Source organism: Lycorma delicatula, chromosome 11, assembly GCF_047948215.1.
Source record: "Lycorma delicatula isolate Av1 chromosome 11, ASM4794821v1, whole genome shotgun sequence".
Taxonomy (NCBI): Eukaryota; Metazoa; Arthropoda; class Insecta; order Hemiptera; family Fulgoridae; genus Lycorma; species Lycorma delicatula.
Genome location: NC_134465.1, coordinates 24,345,764 through 24,370,996, shown reverse-complemented (window position 1 = coordinate 24,370,996; position 25,233 = coordinate 24,345,764). Strand labels below are relative to the sequence as shown.

General features: G+C 28.4%; 1 protein-coding gene across 1 annotated transcript in view; it reads right to left on the bottom strand.

Annotated features, from left to right (window-relative positions):
- The window catches only part of LOC142332485 (nose resistant to fluoxetine protein 6-like), a 66,796-nt gene that overhangs the window by 25,409 nt on the left and 16,154 nt on the right, over positions 1-25,233 (bottom strand). Inside the window, exons 4-10 of the mRNA XM_075378935.1 lie at positions 24,716-24,924; positions 23,382-23,390; positions 22,463-22,528; positions 17,220-17,227; positions 14,701-14,894; positions 12,638-12,798; positions 429-597 (exon numbers count right to left, since the gene is read on the bottom strand). Of these exons, the coding sequence (XP_075235050.1) occupies positions 429-597; positions 12,638-12,798; positions 14,701-14,894; positions 17,220-17,227; positions 22,463-22,528; positions 23,382-23,390; positions 24,716-24,924 (816 nt within the window). The remainder of the gene's footprint in view (positions 1-428; positions 598-12,637; positions 12,799-14,700; positions 14,895-17,219; positions 17,228-22,462; positions 22,529-23,381; positions 23,391-24,715; positions 24,925-25,233) is intronic.

The window sequence follows — 25,233 nt, the reverse complement described above, 5'->3', positions numbered from 1 at the left end:
TTATTAAATTACTATGGTTTACTTTAAATACTATATTATACTTGATAACATTAGAGTTGTTTCTTGTGTTATACAATGCGTCCAGTTGTAAAAGTTATAGCTCAGCTGTTGCAAAATGCTCGGTGGAACCATATTTCTGAAACCAATATTGTCAAACCGGTTATAGGATAGTCTTGTCTAACTTTACTTCTATTTTTAATATCCAGTTTAATATTTTAATTAAATAATAAATTTATTTATTTACCTGTAATAAAATAAAAATAGATGTCTTACTAGCAATAAAATTAATCCTCTTTGAAATTACATAAAAGTATATAAAGTTGTGAATGAAGCTTATTATGAATTATTTAAGGTAGAAGATTAATTTTGAAGTTGGTCGTTTTAAACTGTAAGTGAATCGAAATTAAAAATTAAAAACGGATACAAACCTGACGATCTGTATGGACATAATTGTTAATAAATAAAAAATTTGTCCACCAATGATCCAAACAGTTATCTTTATGTCTTTCAATTGTATTTTTCCACAAAGGTCCACTTCTAAACTTTGGATAAAATGTCATTCCTAATAAAACTACAGCTGCGTACGTGGGTAATATTCTGTACAAAAAATACAAAACAATATTACATTTATTAACCATTAAAAGTATTGTTAAAATTATCTTTAAAAAATCTCTCTCATTATTTTTACCTTTACACACACACACACACGCGCGCGCGCCCAAACACACATACAGAAAAACGTTAAAATTGTAACATGTTAAAGGAACTTATAATTAGAAAGTAAATAGGTGATTTGTGTAAATCGTTAATTTAAATGTAAATTTAATGTAAATTTTTAATGGAATAATAGTAGCAGAATGTTTTATCATATATCGTAGATTAATAATTTAAGTGTGATATTTTACTGGTTAATCAATGTGTATTTATGAGTAAGACTTACATATTATAACTGTCCTACATTACGAAAAACCTTCATTGAAATGTTAAAAAAATTTTCCATAAGATTTCTTTGGAAATAATAGAAAATAAGAAAATATTTAATAAACTTTTAAATAGTTATAATTTAAATTAATAGTTTCCACTAAAAATTAAATAGTTTCCACTTACCAACAATTTTTAATAGTAATTTTCGAACGCTTTCGGATTATTAATCCCTCCTCAGGAACAATGATGTGTTATACATTGTAATTATTTATTTCACATATCATTAATTATACTAAATTGAATTTTATAAAAATATAAATATAACAATTAATCGTCAAAAGGTAAAATAAATACTGACATGACGTTATCCGTCGTGTCAGTATGTAGGTCTGGATAACAGTTGAGACCTTCACACTGAGATGACGGATAACGTTAACTTTATTTTTACCTTTTGACGATTAATTATTATATTTATATTTTTATAAAGTTCAGTTTAGTATTATTAATGATACGCGAGTTAAATAATTATAATGTATAACATATCATTGTTCCCGAGGATGGATTAATAATCCGAAAGCCTTCGAAGATTACTATTAAAGATTGTTGGTAAGTGGAAAGCATTATATAAATAATTTATATATTAATACCGATGGGCCATGCTTATTACAATTAATTATTTTTTAATTAAATAAAGTTTAGACAACTGGGCTTGTTTAATAATTAACTCGTCGCAAATCAGTTGTTTAACATCTAATTTTCCAAGTCAAAGGATATAATGTTCAAATCGTATGAAAAGTAACTTATACGGATTTGAATTCTAGATAGTGGATATCGGTGTACTTTCGCAATTGGGTTTCAATTCATCACATGTCTCAGGAATGGTCGGTCTGAGTCTGTGTAAGACTATACCTCATTTACACGTCATACATATCGTCATCATTTTAGGCCTTAAGGAGGGCTTGCTTATTATTCACTAGTTGAACGGATTGCAACGTACAAATTAGGTAAATAAAAATTAAATAATATTAATTTTTTTGGAGGATTTCAAATAAAAACTAAAAAAAAAAAAATGGAATAGTAGTCTTAATGAATTACAAAATACGCGTAAATATTTTTAGCAACTGGTGAAGTTTTAATATTAAATTTCAATTAATGCTTAAATTTATACGAATATAGTTTTAGGATTTACGTAATATCCAAAACTTTTAAGAGGCTTTATTCCTATTCAGACTCGCCTAAACCGTGAAACTTTGATTTTACATTAAAATTCTTAAAATATACTTTACTGACTTAAATAATAGTAGATCATAATTTTACTAAAATCTACATGTTAAAGAATAGAAATCTGAATTTGAATGTGGCAACCAACGTGAGAGAAAAGTTTGAGCTTTTATTTGTTCAGCTATTCTGTCCAGAAACTAGGATTTTGTATATGCAGTCATAGAACAGAATGAGACAATATAGAAATTGAATTACCAAGAGGTATTGATATCTGAAGCGCTATAGTTGATAAGAAGTTAGAGCACCGTGTTTTTGTCATGTATTACTTTAATAGTTCTACATTTACATCTGCACCGTATCACTGTTTTAACCTACTTTAAAGTTTTATATATATATATATATATATATATATATAAGAGAGAGAGAGAGAGAGAGAGAGAAAGAGAGTCAAAAGTATGGGAATCCTTCACCAAGTTTAAATAATTTAAATAGAATACTGTTATTAACTTTCAGGATAAGGTATCAGTTAAATACAAGGTATAAGGTTAAATACCTTGACGAGAAATAGAATTTTAATCCCTTCTTGGAAAATGGCTCAGGGGTTGTAACTCATAGTTAAAAAATACCTTAATAATCTAGGTTTGTAACATATATATATTTCTTGCTGTTTAAATATCTTAATAAAATAACATAGCACAAAATAGGCTTTTATATATTAGGTGTACAAAAAAGAATACCGTGGTTTCAACGCTCTTTAATATTTCTTAACTTTGAATTGTAGTAAAGAATCACAAATGAAATGAAAATTTTGCAATTTTTTCCAACAAGTGTTCAATACGAGGCTCTTTCGCCACGCAGCACACATACAGTCGATAAGAAGATTTATCCCTTATATGAGTTAACATGTCGTATTAACAGTAACAGAAGAGACAGCTACTTCAATATTCTGCTTCAAATCCAGTAGATCAGTAAGTAGCGGAGGCAAATATAATGACACTTTATAAAACCCCAACGGTCAGGAATAATGCCATTGAAGAGGGGTATTATCTTCCTGCCAAACAGAATTCTCTGGTGCATTTGTAGTTGAGCAGAGACCCGTCTACGCAGCATATACAAATAAGCCATTCCTGTTACGCTTGTTTCAGCGAAAAAGAATGGCCAGTAAACTTGTCATCAGGATTTCGGACAGCAAACATTTACTTTCGCACGGGTTTTTTTTCTGATTCCCAGTTACGAACATTATATGTTAACTTTTCCTTTAAGATGAAATGTCAACTTATCGTTAATCACAATTCGACCAAGAAAGTCATCATCTTTATGCTATAACATTTCAATCGTGAAATCAGCATGCACAGCTTGTTCAATAGACTTCAAAACCAGTAACAACTATTAATGATATGGACGCAATGTAAGGATTTCTTTACAAGATTCACCATTGTCATCATTGGCAACGCTAGTTCACCGCCGGCTTTCCTAACAAATGTTTTAATACTTTGCAGGAAAGACTCCCTAACACGTTCTAGATTTTCTTCAAATACCATTGGTCTTCTGTACTTGAATATCTGGTCTTTTTAATCTGACTACATCGATGAATATTTTCTCCTGCATAAAAATTACTTTAGTAGGAATGTTAGTTGTTAATATTATCTTTAATATTCTATTAATAAAACAAAACCTGGTAAATATTAGAATTGAACATCAGTGCTAAATTTTATCACTACTAATTTTACTTTTACCATTAAGAAATTTTTGGATGGTTTTATAAATAGAACTAAAGATTCAAATGTTAAATAATTTACATTTTATTTAGTTCAGTTGACTTAGCAACTTACAATACCTTTAATAAGGGAGGAACAACGAGGTAGTGAGGGGGTGATGGACAGCCTCGTGTGAAGTCGTCGATCGTCCGGGCTTGCCGAGGTGGGCTGGGGCGATGAGTCACTAGGACTCCGTCACTCTCGAGTTATTAAGACCGAGCCCCAGCTAGGGTCCTCTCGGGGGACCCAGTTAGAGGCAGGCAGCTGTTAAAAGACCGAGATCCGGTGTGGGCCCATTTTGTGGGATACTCACATTGGAGGCAAAGCATCAAGACCGAGTTGCCGATCCCTAGGAACGTCATAGTCGGGCCTGGATATCTTTCCCTAGAGGTTAGAGGCAGGTACTGAAAGGATCTGTTGGAGTGGACAATCCCCTCGGCTGTTCTATGCTTCACGGTGAATCCAGCCAAGGGTGGTAGGGAAATAAGCTAAAACAAAAAAAAAAACCTTTAATAAGAGAAAACGTAAAATGTAACTTCTAACACACATAGGATATGATTCATTCTCAATGGTAGTGACCCAAATAATTATGTAAATACTATTGATCATGTTTAATTGGGGAACAATCCTGTCTATATTCTCTTGAGATACTGTATGTGAACTATTAACCTGGTTGTAAGTTACATATAACAGTATTACGGGATAATGATATTCCGGTAATTTATGTTATTTTTTTGTTTTCCGCTCTGTAATATTAAATAAAATATATCAAATAAAGGTAAATTTTTACATTCTTAATTCTATGCATTAAATCATTTTTACAAGTAATATTCAGGAGTATTAGGACAATTTACACTAAGATTTTCCAATTATATATTCCTACACTAACATATACTCTGTTTAATCTAGAAAATTTACTAACATCTTTTTGTAGTATCAAGTCACTTTAAATACACAATAACAAAAATCTTATTAACACGTCTATAGAAATATTAAATACAAGTAATTTCTCTTACGCCATCATAAGGTAATATTCAAAGTAAAAATTTAAAAACATTTATAAAAAAAAATGAGGAAAATACAGATAAAGTAGGAGGATGGTTCTTGAAGGAGGTATTAAATTGCTGAACAAAGTACGCATGTATTTATCTCATCCTTCAACAAATTGCTCCTCAAACTGCCTTTCATTACAGAATATAACCCCAGATGAATCAGTTAATGTCTTTGACATACAATATCCCAAAAAAATGTACAGAAAACTCTCTACAAGTAAGCCACTCACACGCGCGCGCGCGTCGTCAGTGCATTGTCCCATACACAATAAATATGCACCTTTCTTACACATATTACTATGACTAATATCATACTAATATACCCACATTCATCAGAAACGATTAATTCTCAAAAAAACTTAATACAACAAAACATACTTACCCACACATTTTTTGTAAATAGTACAATATATAAAAGAAGAATATCTAATGATAAAAAAATTATGAACATAATTATCAACCAATACCAATAATAATAGTAAACTAAAACTACCAGTATTTTTAAGAAAAAAGGTTACTGTAAAATCATATAATTTAAATATATATATATATATATATTAAAATATATATATAAATATTATATTTATATGTTGCGCGGGTGGGCGGCAATGATGATGCCCGGAGACTCTGGATTTCCTCTTGCCCAAAGGCACTTGGTGGGGCTGTGTAGCGCTTGGTTACGGATCTGGTCTCGTGAGGGGGAGTTGGTGAGGTGGTGAGATTTAGTTGGTAGGACACAGGTATATACATACACACTTTATTAACAACTAGCGGAATCTGTTGCGAGTCCGACACTTTGTCCGTAAATGGGATTCCCTCTCATCAGAAAAAAGAAAATTAAATATACAAAATCATACAATAAATTAACCACAGATGTTGATAAAGACAAAAATTAAGGAGTACACTAATTAAACATATTGCCTAAAAATATACCTAAACTAGATGAACATTTACTAACAAATATTAACTGATGAAAATAATTTTCACTTGACACTGCTTCTTTTGAAAAAGGCTGAAAGTATCTGAATTTTAGTTTATTTAGTAGTTTGGATACTATGATTTTTTTTAATTTATTATTTTTTTAAATATTTTATTAATTGAATGATGAAACTAATTGATAGAAAAATCTGATGTGGATACCACATAACTTCCTTGTACGCCTATTAAATTACATAAACACTTTTTTTTTTTTTTTTTTAATAAATAGAACATAAAATTTTATTTCATAAATAACTTCTGATATTTTTTTATTGTTATTATTGAATTACTATTTATCGTAAAAAAGTTTTTTTACTTTTAGAGATTAATAAATCGATATATTTAAATTAAAAACAAAGTTAAAAAATAAGGTGAAGTCTGATTTGAACCGATGTGCCTTTTCCCTATAAGATCCAAATATTTCATTAATTAAAATTGTACTTGGCTATAACTATGGAATCAATGAAAATAAGTACCACTTATTATATATCGTTGAAAAGCTCTGAAGGAGGGCTTATTACTGCAGTTAAGAAAAAGTGCAAAATGCAATTTTATTTTGATTTTGGGCTTTTTTTGACACTTTTGGTTTAGTCGATTGCAATCAAAAGAACAGGTGCACAAATGGAGTTACAACAGTCTGTAATTCAAAATTTCAACATTTTACGGCTAGACTTTTTCAGTTATACGAGATACATGTGTACGTATAGACGTCACGCTGAAACTAGTCATAATGGATTCAGGGATGAGCAAAATCGATATTTCCGTTGAAATTTGAAAACCGAAATTTTTCGCGATCACCGTACTTTCCTTTACTTCGTCCAGGGAAGAAAAAGTTGAAAATTAGTTCTATTATATAAAATCGTTCTACAGTTATTTCCAACTGTTTTAAAATTTATTTTAATTTCTTCCCAAACTGAATATTTAAGTGTTGTACACTAAAATGGAATAATTTGTCAGAGTTCTCAAATCTTTTTGTTTATCATAGGGAATACTGCAAAATTATTAACATGTTAAAATAAATACTATCTGTTAATAAATTTATCACTTGATAAAAAATTAATCTCATAATTTATAAATTTGGGTAATAGATACTGTGTACAGTTAGTTGATTTTTTTCTATTTTTTACGTAATTTTCATACTTGGGCATTTCTGTTACATATATTTTAACGTAATTTTTCATTTTAGATTTAATCTTTAATTTTTCATCTTGGATTTTTATTTGTATAAATCCCATATCATAAACAAATAAATTTGAATATTAACTAAGTTCCTTTGCATTAAAAAAGATACATTTTCTGTTAAAAAAAAAAGAAGAAATTACGAGATTCCTATGCTAGGTATAAAGAAAGGTAATGTAGTAAAGAGTATGGAAGTGGCTTCCCATTATCTTCATTGTTGAACTGTTTATGCTCTTGCATATAGTTTATTAAGCACGAACAAATGCATTTAGGTAGATTTCATAAGAAAGTTACCTACCTATTGTAATGAGTACGATGGTTCGACTTCCGGAAAATTTCGACATACTTTCGCGTTTCACATCCCCCAGATCCCAAAATCACTGTCTTTTCAAAATTTTATATATATATATTTATCTCTCTGTATCTCTCTCTGTCTCTCTTTCTCTCTCTCTCTCTATATATATATATATATATATATATATATATTTCATTTTCTTGTGAACACGATTTCTGCAGTAATTTTGCGCCAATCACCTTCTAATTAATATATAAAATATAACGACCCAAAATCTCGGTCGAGTTCGTTAATGACCAAAATCGGGCCATGGGGATGAAAATGGCGGCTTTTTCGAAAAAAAATCGCTATAACTTTCTTATTAAGTAACACATCGAATAAGTTTAAAGTTCCTGCTATTCTTTGGGTAAGGGCCTAAAACCTATCTAAATAAAGTTTTTTGATATCACCAACCATTTTTTCCCAGAGGGTGGAAAAAATAGAGTTTCGAAGACAAAAAAAATAATACTTCCCTTAACAGGCACAGTATCGAATCGGTTTAAAGTGGTCGTTAGTCCTCTAAACATTACCTAAAACTTGTGTCTGAAACTCTGTTTGATATGACCAACCCTTACGGCAAGGGATGAGTAAAATGTTACTGGAATTGTAAGAAGATCGGGCTTATATGCTAAACATGTGAAACATTTTTTTCTCATGCATACATTGTCGTACTGAGTAAATTTAAAGTTTTTCTTAACTTTAAGGTGGAAATCTTTTTATCCCCTACTTAGCACCGGTAAAATCTACCTCCACCTTCTGGCGTACCGAAAGGGATGTTTTATATACAACTTTTCACGTAAGATATCCATTTTGACCTAAAGGACTGATATTGTAGTTATAATTTTTCCTCATGTGTTTTAAAAGTAGTTTAAAACATGAATGGCCGAGGAAATTAATGTAATGAAATATTTCTTTTCATTGATATAGACTGTGTAATGCATTGAAATCATGTTTTAGTTGCTAGGGAAAATTAATTTCTTAAAAGTTAAAAACCTGTGTAATTACATACAATTATATCATTATTTACTCTGCTTAATTATGATTGTAATTAATTTTTCTCTGCTTTTCCTATATTCCAATTTGTTTTATTTGGTTTAATACTATTACAGTTATTCCTGTATTCTATAATATTATCTCCAATATCTTTTTATGCTTTGATTTAGCCATTCTTTCTTTACCATCATTTATAAATTTCAACAATTTCCTTTTTCTGTAATATTTTCCTATATTTTTTTCAACTAACATCTATTATCTTTAATAAACAATTTTTTACAGTGGAACTGCAGAAAATGCAGTGAAACTGCAGTGAAACTACAGTATAGTGATAACAGAATGACTTCATTTAATTTAGATTATTGAATTCTACTTCCTCATTACAGGTCCATTAATGTAGGGAAAAGTGTTGAACCTTTGGTCAGTTTTTCATTTTATTGTCTTTTACTTCAAACAATGTGGTCATTTTTAATGATTTTACATTATAGTTAATAATATTGTTAATCTACTATTTTTTTTAAAATTCTATTTGAATAACAACTTTAATGCGAAAATATATTTTTTTTCTTAAGTTCTGCAAGGTGGTCCAAGGTACAACAATGCAATGCACCTTGGGTTGGCCCATGTTGCATCTTGAGTCCATATGATAAACAATGGGTATTAAAGTATTTTTCTTTCGAGGAAATCAAACATGACATTTCAATATACAGATCAGATTTATTTATTAACACATCTTTGTGTTAATTATTTTTAAAAGGTTTTTCTTAAAATCTTGTTTTTGCCTATTTTAAAAAGTTAAGTGCTGTTAAGCACTTAACTTTTAACTTAACTTCGATGACCTATATGGAAAATTAATAAAGTAGCCTATCTGATTAATATATAGTCTTTTAATTATCTGAAAAATATACAGGAAAATCATAGTTTATCTCAGTAAATAATAAAAAATTTGGCTCATTTTGCACTGTGTGAGGGAAAATATATTTGTTCTTTTTTGATGTTGGGAGGTATCACCAGTAGTAGGAGGAGAAAGTTTACACTCACTGTCTTCCTTTGAAATGTAATAAATATCTTCCTAGTGTAGAAGAAATTTATTGCTGAAATTCACCCTTTTGTAATAATGAACTTCATACATCTCATTAGGTAATTTTTCCACAATTCTTGCAACATAAAATAATCTTCTTCCTTTTTTCCCTATGGTTTTTACTAAAACAAAGTCCTCATTTTCAATTTCCAGATCAAAGCTTCTTCCAAATATTAAATCTCCTATTTGGTCTCTTTGATTCACTTCAATTAAATTATCTAAATTGTCATCACTTATGTCCTCTGATAGCTTGTCAGTTCTGTCAGAATCATCAGATTCTTCATCATCCATAATCAGTCAGTTTTTTCTTTGAGGATTTCTTCAAAGCTATCTTTTCATCTTCTTTTTTAGCTTTCATTGCTTTTGACTACACGATTTCATTTTTTCTTGGGTATCTGTCAATATTCTTGTTTTGCATTTTTCTTCCTTTATTACTTTTTCTTGGTGAACATTTAGGAAAGGTCAAATCACTTCTGATGATACAATAATTCCTTGAGATTTTTCATTATCATTAACAGTTGCAAGCATTTTTTTATTGAGAAGAATGTCTTTCTGTAGTGTGCTAGGTCCTCTATTGCATCGGGTTGAGTTCCCTTTCCATCTTCATCAAATGGTTGATCTGTCACATAAGAAGATAAATATTCTTACTGTAAAAAAATATTTTCATTGAGAGGGTAGATTCCACTCATGTGAAATCAAGTCTTGATATGTTCTGTAGTAAATGCTGTGTTGAAGACTGTATTGATCAAACCTACAAGATTACATATAGTGACTGGTCTTCCGGGGTTCTTGATTAACCAGTAATTAAGGGCAGCATTATAAAATAACCTGTGTGGTCTGAAAACAACACGGTCGAGTGGTTGGAGTTTACATGACATGTGGGGAAGCAACATCAACATGATGAATCCATTTTCCTTGGCCGCAGAAATTTCTACAAATGAGAAATGCGTCTTGTGGTTATCGATAATAAGGAGAGATAGTTTATTTATAAATGGTCTGACACACTTCATTCATTGTTTGAGGTATTATACAAACAAAATTTCATTGGACCACCTTCAAGGGTTAGCCCCATTGACAGTGCCCGTTGGTGCTTCTAAGATCATGTGTTTCCTGAAATTTACCCTCAGGTATAGTAACAGTAGAGGAACATGGTTTCCAATAGCATTTGTGGCAGCAAACATTGCGATATTGATGCCTTCTTCAGCTGATGTTAGTGAACCAAGTTGCTTTATTTTTTCACATATAATATTTGGAGGCTTGTGAACTGTATGATTTCCAGTTTCAATCAAATTATGTCATATTAGGTGTAAATTTATATTTGTCCATTACTGTTTTTAAATTAGTAAAAAAGGCTCCAACATTTTTCTTGTTGAAACTCATGGCCTGTGAAAGGCTTGTAGCTTCAGGCTTCTGTAATGTGAAATCAGGAAAACGTTTATGAACTAGCCGATACCAGAAATTTCGAGGTGATTGTTTTAACTTCTATCTTTCAGGGAGTTTTAGGTTATTGGATTTTGCATAACCATAATTTAATATAAGTAGACATTATGTAAGTCCATAATGACGCTTCACAGCGTGCTTCAAATACTTCACCAACTCTATTTCTTCTTCTTTTGAAAACATTTTTTCAGCATCAATATTGGATGTATAAACAAACGGAACAACAACATACATGGAAAGTTTATGTTTATTCATATGTCTTTGCAAATTAATATTTGAAACATTGTGTTTCTTGGCAGATGCTCTAATATCCATTTGGTTCTGCAGCCCATTGTTTGCGGCTTTTTCAAGAGTTATTATGTTCACTGAGTTCCTTTTATTACCCTGTTTGCTTCTAGGCATTTTCTAAACAAAAAACCAAAAACTTAGAAGGCCATATATTTTTACTTTAATCTAAACATAAATGGAATGGTTTTACCCTGGTCAATCCAAGATAAAACATTGCGAGGTGGCCCAAAGTACTACATGAGCAGTTATTTTACAAACAGCCTCATGGTCCTTTTATAGGTTAGGCTTTTAAACATTATTATATACCGTCAGATAGAGAAAATACAAACTAATTAACTGTATGATTTTTTTCACTTTGTTGTTTATGTGTTTCTTACCAAAAATCAAGAAACCCAATCAAAATTAATTTTTCACAAAAAGCTAGCATTATACAATGGAGTAAAACAATATTCACAGTGCTCCTAGTGCAAATCAAATACCTAAAGACATTAACTCTACTGTTTCCTACTCAGATAGCAGCACAATGCAAACTAACGCAAGGTACATCTGACTTGAGAGCAACATTTTCCTCTGCATCAAGCCATACTAGATATTACAAGCTAAGGGTGACAGAATCTTTATAATATATTAAGTGTATCCTATTCTCTATGGGAGACTATTCTCTAATGACTGCAAGTGCTATTTATTAAAAATTAAGCTTTTTAATCCCTCCTAAAAGCAATAGAGTAAGATAAATTTCCACTATAAATCACTCATTTACTTGAAATTCAATGTCTATGACGTCACTTTTCCTTGATTATTTTGATGCAGTACTTGTTCATTAGAATAAAAGAATTCATTTTTGCATAACAACAAGTAATGCAAGATACAACTTCAATCTTTTAAAGAATGAGTTACACAAGGAGAAATTTTAATAGACTTTTATAAAAAAAAAAAAAAAAAAATTTAAAGTATTATTCTGTCATTTTATAAAGTTATTATATGTAAACTATTATGCTCTATTTTTTATTGTGAAATATATCAGTAGTTAAATTTAAAATAATTTCTCTGGAACTTTCATTTCTTGGAGAGAATTATAGTTTATTTATGTGAATTAACTAAAGTTATGTATAATAAACTTTAACAATAAATTAAAACTCAGTCTAAAATTTAAAGTTTGATACATGAATAAAGTTATCTTTTAAAAATTATTAAATTTTACATTGTATTTTTTGAACTATAAAATACCTGGATTGTTAAATATTTTTAAGGAAAAGAGAAAATTTCTACTTTCTAGTAGTTCATTAAAAATATTTATTTTCCCCAATACCAATGGTCTTATCAAAAGTAGTTCAAGTTATAATAAATGTCATAATATATCATGCATTTTATTTTATTCTGTGAAACTTACCTGACTAAACGATGCAAATAGAATAAACCTAAATTAAATTTTCTACCGTGCTTCATAGAATCCATGAATAAATAACTAAGTAACAGTCCACCCATCATTAAAAATAAATCTACTGCACATTTTCCATTTTGAAAAACAGCACCTCCCCAACTTTCCATCAACTGAAAAAAAATTAGCAAGTAATAAAAATATAGCTATAAAGAATTTTATCCATGATCTAGTAATTAAAGGTGTATAAATACTTGAAAAATATATATAACTTGTATTTTTGCCAAGTTATAGGTATAACTTTATGTGCTTATAAACATTATGTCTGCATAAACATTTGTTAATGTTTAATTACATCAGATTATGAATAAATATTTATACATCATCTGGAGAAATGTGATGCTATTCTTAAGATAACTAACAGCTCACATCAGACTTACTAGGGACAGTTAGAAGTGAAGTAATGTATTTCAACTTCATCACTGTGTGATGCACTTATTGTTGGTTATCAGCATGTTATGCAACTAAAATTATGATGGTATTTTGTCTTATAAGAAAAACCTTTATTTTTTTACCCCAAATAATTTAACTGTTAATGCAACTCTCTAAAAAAAGTAGCAATACTAAATATCAGTTACTTTATATGCTTCACAGTTGCAAGAAAAACTAAGCTGTAAGAAAGATTGTGAAATAAATCATTTTGGTTTTTTCTTTGCAAAATAATGCATTTTATACCCTGGTTTCACTCAGTAAGATAAACAGGTTTTCCTAGTTTTTAAATTTTCTCTATTTTAGCCAGAAAATCTGTCTAAAAATGAGGGTTAATAGAAAAGATTTTTTTTGTCAGAAAAACAATCTAAAAATGAGGGTTAATAGAAGAGATGTTTTATGTTTTAGTCGTCATTTGACTTGTTAGAGTTTTCTATTGATTTTTGTTCGATTATTATATTCTATGATATCAATTATTTATTTTATATAAAAAAATGTTTACCTTCTTTTACATTTTATACCCTCTATATGACATTCAGTTCGCAAACTAACTAAGCCTTGATATACCAATAAATGGTCATTTCATCTCTTTACAGGATTCTGTCATAAACATCTTTTTTTTCACATTTGTCTAAAAAGCTCTACTTTTTGTACAACACAACCCATATAATTCCCAAAATATTCTTGTAATGCTAAATTTCAAAGGTTTGTAACACCATATTTTCCCTTTGGTTATTTAAGTGTCAATGTTTTGACGTTGTAAAGCACTGTTATTTCCACCTATATTTTTAAGGATATACATTTAATTCTTAATGTACAAGAAAAATGTATTTCTGTGATAAAGCTCTTCTTACTTACCATTGTATTTTATCTCTTTGCCTTTTACTTTGTTCATCCTTTGTAATTTTACAACTTAAATAATAAAAATCAGCAATCTCTGGTAGGTATAATATAATTCTCTAAATTAATATTTAATAGCTCTTGTTACTGCAATTTTTCACAAATAATTATTTGTTTTATTTATTTTAAATTGACTTTTTGTTTTATTAATGAATCTATGACATTCAGATTTTTTCCAACTCATTTTGATTTTTGCTACAAAACCAAGGAAATTAACATAAATAAACATTTTTTTCTCAAGAAATATATATATATATATAATTGGTAACTCTGATCTTAAATTTTTCCTTCAATTTCTTGATTACTACTCAATATAAGTAGAAATGAAATAGGAGACAGATTAAATTCTAGTCTCACACCTTCCTCAATCTCAGTTTGCCATTTTATATTTTGTATTTTTATCACTGGCACTGCTTGATTACAAATTGAATATAAATATTCTCTTAATGAATATATATATATATATCAAAGAAGTTATAAATTTATTTCCTTTTTGACTAATTGCCTATACAATAAAATGGGGAAGGCTTAAATTTACAATAATTAAAAAAAAATGTTGAAAGTTACAAATCAGTTCAAACAAAATAAATATGGATTTGAATATCAGTATTAATAATGATTATCGTTTGGGTATTAGATTTAATGTAATTAAATTAATATGTTAAAAAAACTTAATAAGTACTTACATCATATATATCAATCCAGTTGAGGGTTGGTGTGGCAACAACAATAGCATAATTATGAGCTAATACAATCCATGAAATTGCTATATATCTAAGACCTCTTAATACTGCTAAAGGTCGTCTTGGATCTTTCCATTCTAAAATTGTACTAGAATTTCTCTTTGCAGAAAAACAGTTAATTATTTTCCATATTGTACCTAGTGAAATAAGAATAAAGTTTATAAAATAAGAAAAATATAGCTTGTAAAATAATTTCTGGCATCAAGTAAAACTTTTGGGACAAAATAAAAAGAAAACAGCTTGATTGCAATAACACAGCTTAACTTAATATGGTTTGAATATAAGTTGTTATTTAATTAATAAAAATAAATGAGTTATTTCAATATAAATAAATCTTATATTAGTATTTAAAATAACATTACACTTATCTACGGTTTGACAGATTGGGTTATTATTTTGTTTTTTATTAATTTCATATAATTCACTTCGCTTTTATCTTATATTAATGTCTTAATCTTTTAAATAACTCTTGCTTCCTTTGTGATCTTTAATCATTTGATTTACATATCTAAATCTCGATTTTCTTTATTATTTTTAGTCTGTATATACCTAATATCAATTCACTATCTGTAGATACCTCTCTTTCTCTCTTTTTTCTGTTTAGCTTCCTGAACCACCATATGGTGTTACTTCAGAGGATGAATGAGGATGATATGTATGAATGTAAGTGAAGTGTAGTATTGTATAGTCTCAGATCGAGGTGTGGTTAATTGAAACCCAACCACCAAAGGGCACCGATATCCTTGATCTAATATACAAATCTGTATAAAAGTAACTGCCTTTACTAGGATTTGAACCTTAGAATTCTTGACTTTGAAATCAGCTGATTTGCAATGACGAGTTAAGCAACTGTGGACACTTAGGGGTCCTGAAGCATTGTTTTTTGATAAGATTATTCAGAAAACTTTTGTTATTTTATTTGGTTTGGAACCGGTTAATTTATAATAATTGATCACCTTGTTATTCACCCTTCATTGTCTGACTGTTAAAATAAATAAAAAATTCTCCAACTTATATATATATATATATTTAACATATAAATCATATACAACATACGTTAACATCAACATATGTTAATATGTTTACATCAGCAAATGTTAATATAAAACATTTTTTGTAATATCTTTTGTGACAGATTAATTTTTTCTTCACAAAATATTTTGTTTCTTTAATAATAAAAATTATGTGTCTTCTATAAAATTACCTCATAGGCTTGGTTTGTCGCCAAGTGAACCGTAGGTAATGAACACTCATTTTATTTTATTTTTAATATAATTTCAGATCAATATACTAACAGAGAAAATTCTTTTTTAATTTGAATAATAATAATAATAATAATAATTAATAAATAAATATTAATAATAACAATAAAATAAATATTAATAATTATAAAATAATAATTATTGTTATTATTATTATTATAATTATTTACTTAATATAACATGATTTATTTAATAATATAATTTTACTTGAATAACATCAGTTAATTTAATAGTTAGGTTTAATTTATCCCATAATTAGAATGTTTATATTATTAAAATTAATAATAATTAATTAATAAATTTATAGATTCTTTGTAATTCAATGGTTTATTAATAAATTTTTAAATGATTACCAGTAAAATAAATTAATTATTGTAATAAAAACTATCACAAAAAATTGTTTTTATCATAAATTTAAAGTTTATGTGTGTATAAAATAAGTTTAACAACTTCTAAAGTTAATTAAAGTTTGTCATACTAGTTTATTATGTAGCTTATTTACTAGTCCTTATGAATTCAGTTTAGTTGCAGTGTACTTGTAAAGTTGTTGTGCTCTATATAGTTTTGTACAGTAGTTAATTCAGTTATAATTCAATTAATTATTGAAGTAGGATTTTGATATTATTATTATAAATTAAAACTTTTTAACATTTAATTTTATTTTATTTACATTCACTTATTAAATCATTCTGCATTATCAAACTTATAATTAATTAATAACTTTACAAAAAGTAATTTTAGCAACATATGTATGCTTTTAACATTACATTACTTACATTGCATTTTTATTTAAAATATAATTACTTTACCACTGATCTATAATTAAATTACTTAATTGCTATGTTTTATTAAGCCTCATACCTCTATGACCTGATATATGTCTCCATTTACTTCCTGAAATGGCAAAACCATGTTTTGAAATAATGACCACTCATTGGTAGACTAGAAAAGTCTATAAAATGTTTCACATCACATCCTTCACTATACCGTACTTCTTTCTTTTTTCCTTTTTAGCCTCCAGTAATTACCAATCAGGTATTATGTCAAAGGATGAATGAGGATGATATGTGTGAGTGTAAATGAAATGTAGTCTTGTACAGTCTCGGTTCAACCATTCCTGAGATGTGCGGTTAATTGAAACCCAACAACCAAAGAACACCGGTATCCGCAATCTAGTATTCAAATCCACATAAGAGTAACTGCCTTTACTAGGACTTGAACGCAGGAACTTTTGACTTCCAAATCAGGTGATTTGGGAAGATGTGTTCACCACTAGACCAACCTGGTGGGTTTCACTATACCATACTGTCACATATCAACATAAGAAGCCCAACAAATAATTGTGCAACCTTACAAATAGTGCTTGTACTGTGTTTGGTTATAGGCATTCATGCAAATAAACCATCATTACTCTCAGAGAAATCAACTGTAATTAATATAACATAGAGTCAATAGGAAAAGAATGCAGAATGTTTATAAATGATTTCCAGTTTTCAAGTAAAATCTTGTAACTGATAAATAGAATAAGCCTTAATTGTAATCCTACAGATTCCCAAATAATATTAAATGGTTAAATAAATGTTAAATGTTAAATAATAACATTTAAATGGCTCTGATTACCTCTACCGTAGATGGTAAAGGTGAAAGATATTCTCTGTGTTATCATTTTTTCACATATTCTTGTATAAAAATCATCTTTGAAGAATACGTTTGGACTTTACAATGATAGTAGTGATTAGTTCTTTACTTCAATCCACTTCTTTCAAATTTGATGTCAGCACAAGTACAGTTACTGTAATGGGACAGGTCATTATTATTTTCCAGGAAAAATATGAATCCAGTTTTTCCGTCCATCTTTTTCAACATCGTTCAAGTGTAGAAAGATGGAAAGTTTTAAAGATCAACTATCAGTAAAGGAAACACAGATTCTTCTTCATAGTTTATTGAAATGGGAGGATCATTTTATGTTGGCTTATCTTAAAAAAATTTTGTTATTTTTTTAACATTTTACTCATTAAGGAGTAATTTTTTATGAAATCTCTTTACCATTAGCTTCACCAGTTGTATAGTTCATTAATTGTATATTTACCAGTTCATAGTTGTATATTTTGTTGTATAGTTCATTAATCTTCAATGAACAAAGGTTTGTGTACTGTGGTTTCTGTTGTGAAATTATAAATGTCTTTCTCGGTTCATATATAATTTTACTCCAGGTCATGGAGAAATGTATGATATAGTGTTGAGTAATAAATTTCCAAATTATGTAAAAATTATAATTTATTGAACTATAGAACTAACTGTAGTATCTAACAGGATTTAATATGTATATATAAAGTATCTTTTGATGTGACAAATTTTATAAAACGAAATCATTGGACTTCTAAATTATAATATGAAATTTATGGAGTTATAAAACTTCATTCTGGTAACTGCAGTAGAAATGTTATTAATTTAAAATAAGTCAGTAAAAGTGTTGTATAAATATATATAAAATGTACAGTTTATCAATGTTTCTGTTCACATATATCATACAATGAGTTATTAAGTGCTTAAAGAAAAAATGTATTTAAAACATTGCTTACCATTGTTTTTATCATCATTTCTTAATGAATCAATAATTGTACTTAATATTACAAGAAAAATTATTGTACTGAAATAAGTCCTGAAATAAAAAAAAAAAGAATAAATAGATATAAAATAAAAACTTCTACTCAATATTTATATAGAAATATTCTATAAAAAAAAGTTTGCTTTCTTTATTGACAGTTATTATGATATTATAGTAATAATAGTACTAATAATTTGGTCAGACTGAATATTATAAAATTTTACGGATCACTGTTAGTTACTACTTCAGAGGATGAGATGAGTCATAACTTTTATAGCATGTGAATATACCATACCTGATCGGGATTCAAAACCGGGACCTCCGAATGAAAGGCCAAGACGCTACCACTCGCGCCACGGAGGCTGGCAATATTAAAGTGTACTGGAAAACAATTTAAATTATTTGATTCGTAATTTTTATTGGTTACATCGGTCTGTATTGATCGACAACAAACAGAAAGCATTTCCTACCTCCTTTATTTGTTCAAATGCAGTTATTATAATGCCGTTATGAAAACATTAATTAAAGCCAGAACAATTTTCCTTATTTTATACATAAAATTAAAAAAAAAAAAAAAATATAAGAAAAATTGTAAATCGCTTATTCAATAGTATATATCAATTTTTTGTTTGTTTTCAGCAGACAATAACTAACACGTTAATATGCACGTCACTCTCTATAATAAAAAAAATTATTTTTTAACGTTTATTTAAATCTTTTAAATTTACTAAAAAGAATAATTAATTTTTAAACGATGGAAATGTTTTTTCTTTATGAATTTATTCCGACACAAAATTTTGAGAAATTTGTACAGGAGAATATGGAAATGGAATTTTGTAGAGTATGAAGAATGCCATGCCTGACTGGATTCGAATTGGTGGATACCTGGATGAAAGACCGAGGTGCTACCACTCCAACGCGAAAACACATTTTACTTAAAATTTATATATTTTAATTTTATAGACTGATTGTTCCATTCCTAGTTTGAGTGCTGTGTTCTAGTATCTACTAGCGCTGGCCTGTGAATCGGTTTCATACTTCCATTCGAGTGATGAATCCCGTCCGGCGCGGTCGTACATTATCTTAGTCTAATGTGACTTATTTTGTACAGTATTTTAAGTATGTCTAATGTGAAAAAAATAAATTCAACTCTCCTAGAAGAACATGGTTTCATAATTTCATCCGAATACCAATACAGTCCATACTAGCTCTAATGACATAAAAATGATGTAAGTTATAAAATACTGTGTTTTTAATCTTAATATATTTGAATAAATTAAATAAATATAGAATTAGTTATTTACAGTTGCAAATGCTATTTTTAAAAATATTCATTTTTCTTTTATGCTCAAATGTTTGTATTTAATTATACATTCATTTACTGTGGCAGTTTCACGTATATCATCAATTATAGCAGCAGAGTATAAAATTGATAAGCTGAACAAGAATTTGTACCCAAAACGTATCGGATGAAAAGAAGAAACATTTTTAATTCACTACGGTGGAGTTTTTGTGAAGAAAAACTTTTGTAAATTGGTTAGTAGTGTTTCATCCATATCATATATGCTTGTTGTCGAACAGTAGCATTTTTAATAGTAGATACTGTATTACTTAAGTTCAAATTGATTTACTGACTTAAAACTTAATTAAAAAAGCCGAAAGCTCTCAATTCAATCGTACTTTTTTATTTAATAAATTATAAACACTTAAATTTAACCAAATGCATCGATTTCGAAAATTCATATTTTATGTTTTTTTTTCTTGTAAAGGAAATTCTTCTTGTGGTAAGATCATCTGAATTAAAGAAATGGGAAACGGAAAAATTATACCATAATTTGGAAATTTATTTTTATACTTTTGTTTGTAATTATTTGCTTAGTGATTTCAGATTTAGGGTATTGGTGTATATAAATTCCGTTGTCATATTGATATTCAGAATATTTATTTACGGTAATTCAGTAAGATAGATTCTCAAAAATATGGTAAATAAATAGAATATATCTCTAAATTCCAGAGAGCCTTACGTTAAACTTGTTAATATAACCACGGTTAAACGTCCAGAGATATCATCTCATAAGAGCAACCCCCATATGAACGTTACCTTTGTGTTTTCTTACTTTTTTATAAAACTGAGACGGGTTCTCGTCATTATATTCTTTGAAAATGTTTTTTCCATACGAACAGCCTTTTATGTAGGTCAGTCCACATTATAATAAAATACAAGTTAAATATTTAAAAATCTATACTTAAAAAAATTAAATAAATATACTTCAAATTAAACGGAAAATTAAAAATGTAATTGTTTAATTCCCCATTTTTAAGTCGATACTAGTTTGTAGGAGTTGTATTTAATTTTTCAATTTAAAATATATTTTTTAATATTTTCAAACATTCGTATTAATATCATACGAGTAAAGAAATTAATCGTTATCTTTGTTTTCCGTATCACTACACTTTTTTACATTGAGGTATACACTGATATTCATGAAATACAATTTTTTTATTTCATCATTAAGGTTGTTTGAAAAAAAAATTATTATTAAAATAATTAAATATTAGTTTTCAGAATAATAAAATACTTATTTTTTTTTTTTATTATAACTACACAGAAATTTTACAATCTGTTCAGCAAGATAATTATTGAACAATAAGTAAATAAGATGTACTTGAACTAACATTAAGTTGCCGCAGGCCCAACGGCTTGTTACTTAACAATGAAATAGAAGAGCACTTCGTATGTCCAGACCACAAAGTCACCTAATTGAAACGATAAGGCAAACCAAGAATATTGTTCGTCAGCAATTTTGAAAAATCACTGATCGTGTTATCTAATAAATTGAACGCCAAATAATTCGGGTGCCGATCCAAACTATTTTGATACCGTAGGTTGACCAAAGAGATTTCCTGCCGAACGGTTCGCAACTTTCATTATATATGAGGCGATTAGTTACGTGTCAAGGTATGTTGAGCATTTTCCGTAGTGTTTTTGTTCGATAGCGTTCAATTATGTTAATACTGGAATTGCACGCTGTACCCCAGAATTCACGCCTGTAAGTCCAAACAGGCTTCAATACGGATATATAAATCAATAATTTACTTTCCACTGAAACCAGAGATCTATGTCCTGTCAGCCAGTATATGTGTTTAAACTTGAGATCCAACTGCTTCCGCTTAGAAGTGATATGTTTTGCCCAAGTAAGTCATCGGTCAAGATGAACACCCAAATATTTACAGTCTTGAGATCTCGGAATCGTAACATTGAAGATAGAAACAGGAGAAGAGTGTTCCTTACGAAAGTCGAAGTGACGTGCTTTGATTTTGTTTCGTTTATTTTTATTTTCCAACATGTAAGCCACGATTCGAGGAGAATGATATGATCTTGAATAAAACGAGACGCAGTAGTCAGATTTTCGTGGACAGCGAGAATTGCAGTATCTTCAGCAAAAGTTGCAACTGTGGTATCTGCTGTAATTGGCAAGTCAGCCGGAAACAGAACATAAAAGATGGGTCCGAGAACGCTTCCTGAGGTACCCCTGATTCTATTAGGAACAAATCCGTCAAACCCTTTCCATGTTTAACTTGAAAGCACCTTTATTCTAGGTAAGATTTCAGAAACACATAGAAAACAAGCAGTAAAACCTATTTCAGTTTATAAAGCAACCCTACATGCCAAACCTTGTCAAAATCCTGACTGACATCGAGAAAAACCGCTGGATAGTACTGTTTATCGTCTAGAGCATGATTTATAACGTTTGCAATCCTGTTTGCCTGCTCCACAGGAGCATTTTTCTCCCTAAACCCAAATTGGTGAGCCGGAATGTGATCGTCCACGAACAGCTTCAGTCTTTTCAAAAAGAGCTTTTCAAAGACCTTAGAGAGTACAGGAAGCAGGCTAATAGGCCTACAAGATATTACATTTGTGGGGTCTTTAAATTAACATAAAATTAGTTTAGTTTTTTAAATTATAAATTAAATACATTTCATAAAGAATGTAGAAACTAAAATATAAAGCAATACACAATATTTATTATAAAAAAAAGGTTTGAATTAAATTTTATTTTGTTAAAAAACATTCTTTACTCATAATTCTATTCATCATATTCCAAGTTAAAAAGAATTTAGTAGATTACGAAAAATCCTCTTCTTTAAAACACGATTTCTATTTACTTTTGAATTTCAAAGTAGTTTGAATTCGTTAACGCATCCTAACGTAATTTATTAAAATAAAAAGGGTCATATTTCTTCTTTTCTATTTAAATTATTTTTGTCAGATTTTTTATCATTTTACGTATTTGAGAATGTGTCTTTTTCTATGCGAGCGCGCGTGCTTGCGTCTTTGTGTATATGTAGGTTTTAGTAAAATCATTAATAGAGGAGCACTTAGATATCCTAAATGTTTTTTTTTGTAAATCTTTTGTCAATTTTCTTTTACCTTCTTTTTATTTAAAAAAAGTAAAGTACTTTTAAAAAGCATACCTTATATTACATTCTTTTTTTAAGGTTATTTATTATTATTTTTTGATGAGTTTCTTTTCATGTAAATTGCGTTACAATAAGAAAAGAAAATTTAAGCAGTAAATTTATAGACATAATAAAGAAAATATAATCATTCATAAAAACTGAGAAATATTGTAGAATCTAAATGGCTTTTTCTTATTACTATTTTGTAACAATAGTCTTTGTAAGAGAACGCTGTCTTTATTCAAAAAAGAAATTTTGCATAAAAGCATGGTCACACACACACATACACACACACACACACACTCACACAATCATTTATACTCTATTTTAATTGAGTAATTGAGGTCTTCTTGTATTCCCCATTTACTTTTGCCTAGTATGCAATTACAGTAATCTGTACACACTCTTGAAAATTTAAGAAATGATTCGAATATCCTGTAAAATTATTTTAGGAATTGCTTTTTGGATGGTTAAAATCTTGATTTACAATATATTAAAATCTTCTTAAATATTCCTCTTATAGATAGATTATATTTCTAGTATTAAAACGCTTCATAAACTAAGCTCTGTCTGATATAAATAAAAAGACAGTATTTGTTTACCGATATAATTTTTTTAAACATTTATAAGGATTGAATTTTAAAAATATTTTAATCCTTTAGAAAAAAATGTTCATTATTTACAACGCATTATTATTTTCTGATAACAACTTATGAACATTATATGTACGCGAACTTCATATTTCGTTGTTATAATTATGACGTTACAGATGTAAAAAACAAAGAATTCATGTAAGCTGCCATTTAGGAGACAGTACTTAACTAGTTACATTCACGGAATTGAATAGGGTACAATTAACTTGTCGAGTGATAATCGGCAGAAAATTAATTGCCGACTGCGTTCTCATGTCGAGTAGATTTTGACATTGGATTGCAACAAGAATTTCATTACGTTAAGCTATGTTATTCGAAAAAGGACTAGAAAGGGTTAATCCGTACGCATAATTTAATTAAAATTTTTTTATGTTATCGTTTAAAGTTATTTATTAATTCTGTTTATTTTGTTTGATTCTTTACTTAGTGTTATTTCGATTTATTTTAAGTTGAAAAATGGAGCCAATAACATATAATACCAAATTATTATTAATAACATAACAATCCACGTTTGCTAAGTTTATTCTTTATGTTTAAATTTTAGAGCCACGATCTAATAAGCCCATTACGGGCTTATTAGATCGTCTAGGGATTGATTATTAGGTAGGGGTTTTATATAAATAAATATATACATTTTTTGTTAGATCATAATTTTTGTAAAATTTCTATATATCATACTGTATTGATATAATACTTATCCTATTTTGTATTATAAAATTCACAGTTTATTTAGGTTAAAAATTAAAGATTAACTTACAGTAAACTTAGTTTTATAAAACATTGTTAGTAGATAACAGATTTTTTATTTATAAGTAATTTTAATAATTATTTTTTTGTGACGAATTTGATGTAAAATATATATATATATATATATATAAAAAATTCAAAATATTTTTCTAAATATTATTACATACATTTTGCTCATTTCAAATCAGTATATAGTGAATATAATAATAATACATGATAATACTTACAATCCAATCCAATCAGCTGTTGCCATTTTTGATTTTTCATTACTTGAACAGCTGTATCGATCCAAAATTGGTGTTAAATTAAGATGATTAAATACCTTATTATAATGATGTAATAAATTGTCTTGATTGCATGATAATGGTAAACATAATGAAAGTCCTAGGTTCGGTTTTAATACAGGTATTCCACCTACAATTGTCTCAACTTTATCCTGTTAAAAATAAATAATGTGTTAATTAATGAACGATAATTTTAATTTTTTCTTTTATATTTATGTATTTACAAGCTTATGAAAATTTGTCTAAGTTCTGTAAGAATTAGAAAAATCTATTGTTTTTAGATCGTACACCTTACTAACCACCAAAAAATTTAATGGGAGTTTTAGAGGAATTACTTTTTTACTATAAAAAATATCTAATAGCTTCAGATTAGTAACAAATTTGAAACCGTTTTGAAAATGAACAATTCATCTTTTGTATTTCATATACTACTGAAGAGAGAATCGGGAACATACAATATT